This window comes from Nestor notabilis, unplaced genomic scaffold, assembly GCF_000696875.1.
Source record: "Nestor notabilis isolate BGI_N333 unplaced genomic scaffold, ASM69687v1 scaffold10480, whole genome shotgun sequence".
NCBI classification, from domain to species: Eukaryota; Metazoa; Chordata; class Aves; order Psittaciformes; family Psittacidae; genus Nestor; species Nestor notabilis.
This window is the reverse complement of record NW_009912455.1, coordinates 1-8,094: the sequence shown is the minus strand read 5'-3', so window position 1 is coordinate 8,094 and position 8,094 is coordinate 1. Positions and strand designations below refer to the sequence as shown.

Here is an 8,094-nt window from a genome sequence, read left to right as displayed (position 1 = left end):
TCTCTCTTACAACACAATTATGCTGCTTGTCTGTTTCATATAAAAACCCTGGTTTTGTTACATTGTTTTAACAAAAGCAAGTTAGAAACAGAACTCTAACAAATACAATGTGTCAGCAAGTCAATGCTCTGCAAACTGATGGCTGGTAATGCAAACGAATGCTTTCCTTTTACTAATATGCTCTGGACAGATGTGTAGCAAACAGCTTGAAGCAGCACAGATTATGATAATGCATTACATGAAGTTTGTTGGTTTTGGTTTTTCGTTGGTTTGGTTTTTAAAACAGTTTAACAATTTCAGTTGTTCCTCTTAAAGCAGCAATTCAAATTTACACCCTCTGCAAAGATTTCTTCACAGTTTTACTTCAGTAGTTTACTGCAGGACAGTCTGTCAAATACTGTAGAAGAGGCAACTGCTTAAAAACATTTTAGGTGTTGACTTACTTGGCACTGGCCCATCCAATGTGTATATTGTAGTTATTAGCAAAGTACACAGAACTGTGGAAATGGCAAAATACATGTTCAGAAGTTAGTGAATTTTGAATACTTACTTTACAAGTAATACTATGAAGATTCAATAGCCATGTGACTAAATACAATGGTAGCCCCTGGAAAACTCAAATTTGTCTGTAAACCCTTAAAATTAAATTGCAGCACTGGACCGATACAATTTATGTCTGTGTCTTAATCAACCCCATCAAAACCCTGAGTATTTTCAATTGCCAGAAGAAGTTTATCCCGTAAATCTTCAAACGAGTCATATGGAGGCAAATCCAAGCGATTAAAGCTGAAAAACAGATGAAAACTCTTAAGCATTTCATCACTCTTACAAAAGGTCATGATTTACCTAAATTAAATACTGACCAGGTATGAGCTCTTGGCAGTTTTTCAGGGGTGCCCCACTGTTCGACTGTAAACAACTGTGGTCCATTTGAACCTGCAGAAAAGAATAGATCATTTTTCACCCCATTATGAGATTCTTTTGTAATCAGAAATGCAAGTTACGATGTGTTTGTGGGTTTTTGTAATGCAGTCCTGACATTAGTCAGACTTATTTCTTGCTGTATCTTAATTTCAAGAGACTTTTACCCCTTAAACTCAGAAGTTTAAGACCTACATGCATATGCGTAGTAGCTGGCATTGAAAATTTTATGCAGAAGACTATAATGCATTTTGCAATTAAAATTTAGACATGTTAATCACAATGTGCCAAGTTAGATAACCTGGCAGAAAGTATGCAATGTCCACCTTCACAGAGTAAGAACTTTCTGAAACACAGTGACCACACATGTACTTCAGGATGTCCATATGCACCTGAGACAACTTTCTTGGCTAGCAAGTGCAGCTCCAGCTATGCCCGTGCCTTCCACAACTGTCTTTCTTACAGCACAGTGTATCTGAAAGTTTCTTGAACCTCTCAACTCTCACCAAGTGGATGCCAAGGGCATTTTGTAACCATTTCCTTAAGTTGCTGAAAGCATCTGTGGGTGTCTGGAGCAGACTGTGTAGCTTAAGTAAAAAAAACCAAACAAAACCAAACCCAAAAGACAAGCAAACCACTATCTTGCCAAAGAACAGGAGATGATCTCTGAGGGTAGGTGTCCTCTGACAGTTCTACAAGGAGACCATCAATACAGTTAAGAGAATTGTACTCCAAGCAGATGGCTACCCAAGTACCTTTTACTTCTGAAATGGAAGATGTAAAACATGTTTCAGACTAAGATGAGCAGCAGCAATGAGAACAGGTTGAGCTATGAATACAGCTGAGGTATAAGTACTTTGTAGAGTACCTTTAGACCTACGAAATGTATTTGTTTTTATAATGCAGACAAACACCTTCCCTGTTTTTCATGACTCCTCCAAAATGTGTTTGGTTGGGGTTTGTTTTCAACTACACAAGTTATAACTGTCAGTTCAAAAAGATTTCATTTGTGGTTCTATGGAGACATGAAAAAATAACGTACACATATTTATAATTAAATTATAACATGTAATAATGCACACTGTAGAAGTGGATTTGGAAGATGCTAGCCAACTTATATACAGAAAAGACCCTCAAACAACAAAAGCCCTGAGACAATTCATCCCAAACATGAATATAAAACAAGAGGAGAAGAAAACCCTTCCACAACTACTAACATACACAAAAAGGTAGGAAATACCAATCAATGCACAGAAATTATACTTCATACAAGTCTAGTGAACGAACTAGACATGACACTGGTTGTGGGAACACCTCCAGCTCCTCTTACTTTCTTCTTTGGGTTACATGCTGCTTCAACAGAGAAGGCTGGCTAGAAAAGCCAACTAGTGAGAACACCTGAGGTAAGGAGGAAGCAGAGAAGCAGCTCTATGACTGATGGTGCATGTACCACCTGACAAGAAGATAAACCTCCCTTTTAATAGCTAGATAATAACTCTGCATTTTAGCTATTCAACTAATTAACTAGAGGCTGACAAAGCAGGCTGGGAGAAAGACAAGAAATAAGAATGCCACGTCTGTTCAGTGTCCTAGTTTTCAAAACTCGGGTGGATTTGCTTCCTGGCACCAAGCACTCCCTTTCTATGAGCAGAAATGCCTCTCTGGGCCACAAGAGGGGGATCTCCGGCTAGAAAGCCAGCTCTAGGGCTGCAGCCCGAAGGTGGGGAGGGAACAACCGCAGGGGCAGCTCGGCAGCAGCAAAAAGCCACGTACCAACACGAAGCACTGAAGAACCACCTACAGTTCTTCGAATACAAGCAGGTACCGAAAATGTGATTGTGATCATTACTGGGGTTTAGTACGGATGGCATACTGGCCACAGTAAAGCAGAAAAAACTGTAAGAGAAAGAAAGAAAGAAAGAAAGCACTATGCAAGACAACTGCTGATTGAATTTGTCATTAATGAGTGAACACAACTACAGGAACTGGGACTTGGCCAGAAGACTGCCCAAGGATATCCTGCTCCCTGGGTAGACAGGAGCTAAGAGCTTCAACAGTTTCTTTCCGTTTATCATTCCTTAGTTCTGTCTCTGGTAGTGTTTATAGACAAATACACAAAAAACACAGAAGCAGCAGAATTCCAACTGGGTTCCACTGCGATGAGCATGTGCTATAACACCAACAGTACTGAGGTTCAGGTGCAACAGCAGACACATGGCTCAAGTCTGCTGAGGGCACTGTCCTTCCCATTGGAACTCACAACTCCCTGATGTAATGTGAAAAATAAACTGAGTATTTACAATGAAAATAAAGAGAAGGAGAAACGGGGATACATGATGGGTGGTATTTGTTCACAGTTCTAGTGGTTCACTAACAAATTACTGTCTCGTTTACATAGAAGAAAATGTTTATTTAAATATGCAAGGTAGGCTATCCAGCTATTCGCATAGGATCTCGAGCACTTTTAGCCTTAATAAAGTAGTCTAGCAGAAAACATAATAGCTGATGGCAGCTGAAAAGACTTCCCATAAGCAAAACACCCCAAGCCTTTGTGGGCTGTTATATCTGCTTGCCTGCAGTCTTTCCACAGTGGTTTTTCTGGCTTTGGTATTGAAGTCTGCTCCCCACTGCCATCTGCTTGTTTCAGTCTCTGCATTGTAGGTTCACTACTTTTCTTTTGGCGTTATGTTTAACTTGTGTTATTTCAGTGGTCCTCTTTAGAGTCTATTGTTACAAACAACCGTATTTGTACAACTGTAGTTTGTGAGCAGATAAAAGTAGCTCAGGAACTTAGCAGAATCTCAAGTTAACTACTGATGCCAGCACGTCTTTGAAATCAGAACTTAGATAATTTTCTTCAACCTCAATCACATGTTAAACAAGGATTTTTGCAGCTCTTTAGGACTTTAAAAAATCCACATTCTCTTGAGAAGCCCTATACTTTGAAAACTTCCAAAACCAGAATTAAAGTATTTACAGAACATGGGAAATGTGTGATCTAAGTCACTCTTCTCCAACTTTGCTTCTTCTAACTGCCAGTATATAATGCATTTTTAAAGCAAAATTTGAAAAATGATGAGCCTATCTTTGAAGTCAAATATCACGACAATGTCAGTATCAGGTTCTCCATTACTTAATTGTGACCATAATCGTAAGTACTCACCATACAGCTCAGCAAACCCATTCATAGGTACACGTGATGTGCCAGTAACAAATTGAAGTAACCTTATTCTCTTTTCAGAGTCCATCATTAAGACTGCCTATGTATGATAACAGAATTAAAGATTTATTTTTAAATTAAGATTTAAAGCTAGCAGATTTATGCAACACAGTTTCTATTTCTAAATCATTATCCTTTATATAGATGCTTTTTTTTTAGTGACACACACAGATCACCTCTCTGCCTATTGCTAAAAGCTATGAAGTCAACAATTTTTTAATGGCACTGTAACAAGAGTACAGTTACTGGCTTAGCAGGCTGTTAAAATACTTCCCTTGAAGATTTGGCCCCTACTTGCTTTGAAGTTCCCTGATGTTACGAACTAGCAGCCAAACTCCTGTAATCTATTAAACAGAAGAGTTTAACACCTCTTTAGTGTAAACATGCCAGAAAAACCTACACAGAAATATTTTTAACCCCCGTCAGACATGGATTATTTATTTTTTTAAAAAGTAAGCATCAGTAGTGTATTTACATTCTTAGGATGCATCTCAACCTTACTTGTCTTTCTTTCCTCAGGAGTTTTAATGGTCAAATCTTTACAGGTAGGTAAATTCATGATTCACACGATAATCTAGCATAGCTGAAAGGCAGCAGCTTTTGAACAGGTTTTAAGTAAAAACAAACAAATAAATAAAATATAAGAACTTCATGATACCTTCCAGAACCATTGTATTACTTGATGGTTTATGTTGTAGCCATTTTTGTATTTTGTATGTAGCTTCCAATCAGCCACATCCACATCTCCCAGTCCACACATTAATAACTATACAGATAAATAAAAGACAAAAACACCAAAGTTGAAGTCAGTAACATTAAGTTTTAACAGAATTAGTTTTCTTTCTCATGATACACTTACCTCTAGCTCATTTTCATCGAAGATTTTAATCAGATCCTGCGGTATTAGTTCAAAAAAGCCCTAAAAAGATTAGGGAAGTTTTTAAAAATCAAGTCAACATTATCTAAGCATTTTTTGTTCACTGAGAACAATCTTTAGATGCTTTAGTAAACAGAGCCAAAGCAATACAGCAAACAGACTTTTTGGACACCAGCAGTCCCTAGTTTGGTCATGCTACTTCTAATTCTGACTTATCTCACATCTTTTTTGTGCAACACTGATTGATAAAAATGTAAGTCTGAATACCGTATGTGTAATATCATTTATACAAATAAGAATAAAGCAGCTGATTTAAATCAAACTAACAGAATTAGTTTTCTTCTCTGCAGAGTTCATTAAACAGTGTGCACTACAGCTAAAGCTGTCAGCCAGCATTGAGAAATAAGCAAATTTTTCAATATGCATTAAACACATCAGTAAAAATACTCCAGAAAGATTTTTAAGTCTGAAATAGTTCAAAGCTGACACTATAAACAGTATTACTGCCTTTTGTAACACCTGTAACAACATTATCTGTGGGTCTTCAGGATGTCCAAAAAAGCTTGTCTTAAAATTAGATAGAACAAGTTCTTAGAAGAATTTATTTTGTAATTAAAACTATACCTCTTTAAAGGCTGACATTTGTTTCTGTACTCTGCTCACAAATCTCCACTGAATTACAAGACTGTAAAAACAAAACAACAACCCACATTTAAAATAAATGCAATTTATATACAAAGCAACAACCTCCTTTTGTTAATACAACTAAGACAGCCCCTGTTACTAGCGGGGCAATTCAGTGAGATAGATTGCACAGTGACCACTACTTACTGAATGTAGTCTCTCTTGTTCTTGTTGGTGACAACTATTTCTGATCCACCACTTTTCAGTTCATGTTGATGAGTCTAAATGCAATATATAGAATAGGTCTTAAATGAGATAAATACACAAAATTCACATGGTAGTATTAGGTGATTTAGTTAACTCCTGAAGACTGCAGCGTTTGAAAACTATGAGAAACAGAACCAGTTTCAAAGGCCACATAAACAAACAGAATTTGATTGGTTGCTTTAAAAAAAATATGTATTATTCAGGGATATAAGACTCCCAAGAGGGTATCTCAATTCTTTCTGACCTGTTACAATAATCACCCAAGTTTGCACACATGTTCTCAGTAATGTAGGCTTCACTAATGGCACATTCAATAACCCAGCCTTTTTTTCCAAATTCCAAAGAAAACCCCTTACAGAACAGTATCAGGAATGGTCCCAGTAAATAGGTGAATGAATATGCGTATCTGTTACATATCGATTTGTACTACTAGAACCTCAATAGACAAATATCTGATTTTCAGTTCATTACAGATGTACATTTTTATGCTACTACCTAGGATCACTTTAGTTACACAAGACCACAAAGGCTATTATCCTACTTAGATCTACTTGACACCTGTCATTTGGAATTTGTATTTAAGACCTGTGATATTTCTACATGACTTACCTTGGATAGCTTCCTACGTAACAACAGACTTGTTTATTCCTTAGTTCTCTAGTGCCACTTAGAAGAAAAAACCCTATTATTATCTCCCAGTGAAATTTATGATTCCAACCATTTCCAAAAGAGCACATACTTTCCAGCCAATCACATAAAACTAGCCTCTACTCCAGATTAAGTAACAGGACCATGGATATCTCAGTCTCAGTTGCACTCAGAGCAACCACTACAATTCAAGTGCTGTTTAAGAAAAAAACAAATCCATAAGCTATTTTTTAAAGTTTTGCTTATTTCCAAGACTTTTATCACATCACAGCCAGCCTAACAGAGCACTGCACAAGCAGGTGCCAGCTAAAAGAAGCAGCTGAGTGAACAAACTAACATGACTGTGAATGAAGGGTTTTTCTTAATACCATACAGATAAAATCAGATAAATTCACAGGTTAAATAGTTTTCTTTGATGTTTTGTCTATTCTACTTTACATAAACATACGAACCTGACCAAAAAGTTCCTCATCAACTACAAATCTGAGGTCCAGTTCTGTTGGATCGTTTTCAAGTATCCATCGCAGAGAATTGTAATATTCACTATCCTAAAAGAGAGAATTACAAGGTAGTAAATACAAAATAGAGTAGCTACCTTGAAGCTACAATAGGCTCCATTACAGCCCAGTGAATGCTGCTCCTAGGATAATCCTCTGTTGGTTACAGAGGCTCTGCAATTGTACAAAGCTACGAAGACATTTGAAACTCAGCAATCTCGGGACTAAAAATCTCCCACGTAGCACAGTGGTGATAGGATGTCACAGCATTATCTGAACTTTTCTCCAACTCTGAGCCTGTATTTACCTTTAGTTGTGGCTACCCCATCCCTGGCAGTCATCCAAGCCAGGTTGGACAGGACTTGGAGCAACCTGGCCTAGTCGAAGCTGTTCCTGCCTGTGGCAGGCAGGTTGGAACTAGGTGATCTTTAAGATTACTTCCAACCCAAACCATTCTATGATTCTATAGTACTGGAAAAAACATTTAAAAGAAACCATGGCATATCTATAAATCTATTACTCAGAAACAGATAGGAACTATATTCTTGATTCTTACAGGACAGCAAAATCAGTAATAGACTGAAGAGACTGAACAAAAAAAAAAAAATCACTCTGCCCACAACTACTCTAGATAAAAACCATTATCAGGGAACCAAACCAATAAGAAAATTATAAGGGCCATGTTTTCCTCTAAAAATGTTACACTATATCACTTATTAGTATTTTCAGTCTCTGAAAGTATAATACATTTCTTTTTAATAATCAAAAGACACCAACTAATTTAAAAAACAAGTTGAGTCAGGGATCCCAAAGATGTTCACAGTTAATTTTAAAAACCTCAGAGTTTAAAAATAGTTTAAGAAAACATCTTAGGAAGTTCAGAGTAAATTTTTCAATAAGGCTTAACTGGCTTAAACCAGAGCCTAGGTCTCTGATTTTCACTGGCATTTTTAATTCCTATACAACTTAGACTTAAGAAAGATGTAGCCTGAAATCTCTCTGAATCATACATATTCACAATGTCATTAAAGATATATATA

General features: G+C 36.9%; 1 protein-coding gene across 1 annotated transcript; it reads right to left on the bottom strand.

The window, feature by feature from the left end:
• Window positions 1–599: 599 nt before the first annotated feature.
• LOC104409604 (E3 ubiquitin-protein ligase NEDD4-like) lies at window positions 600–7,105 on the bottom strand (the record flags this gene model as incomplete). Its single annotated transcript, XM_010019522.1, has 8 exons — window positions 600–786; window positions 864–936; window positions 4,085–4,181; window positions 4,800–4,907; window positions 5,001–5,060; window positions 5,643–5,703; window positions 5,850–5,923; window positions 7,010–7,105. Coding segments are annotated over 8 exons (672 nt in total), but the record flags the coding sequence as incomplete, so codon positions are not given.
• Between the last annotated feature and the right edge of the window lie 989 nt (window positions 7,106–8,094).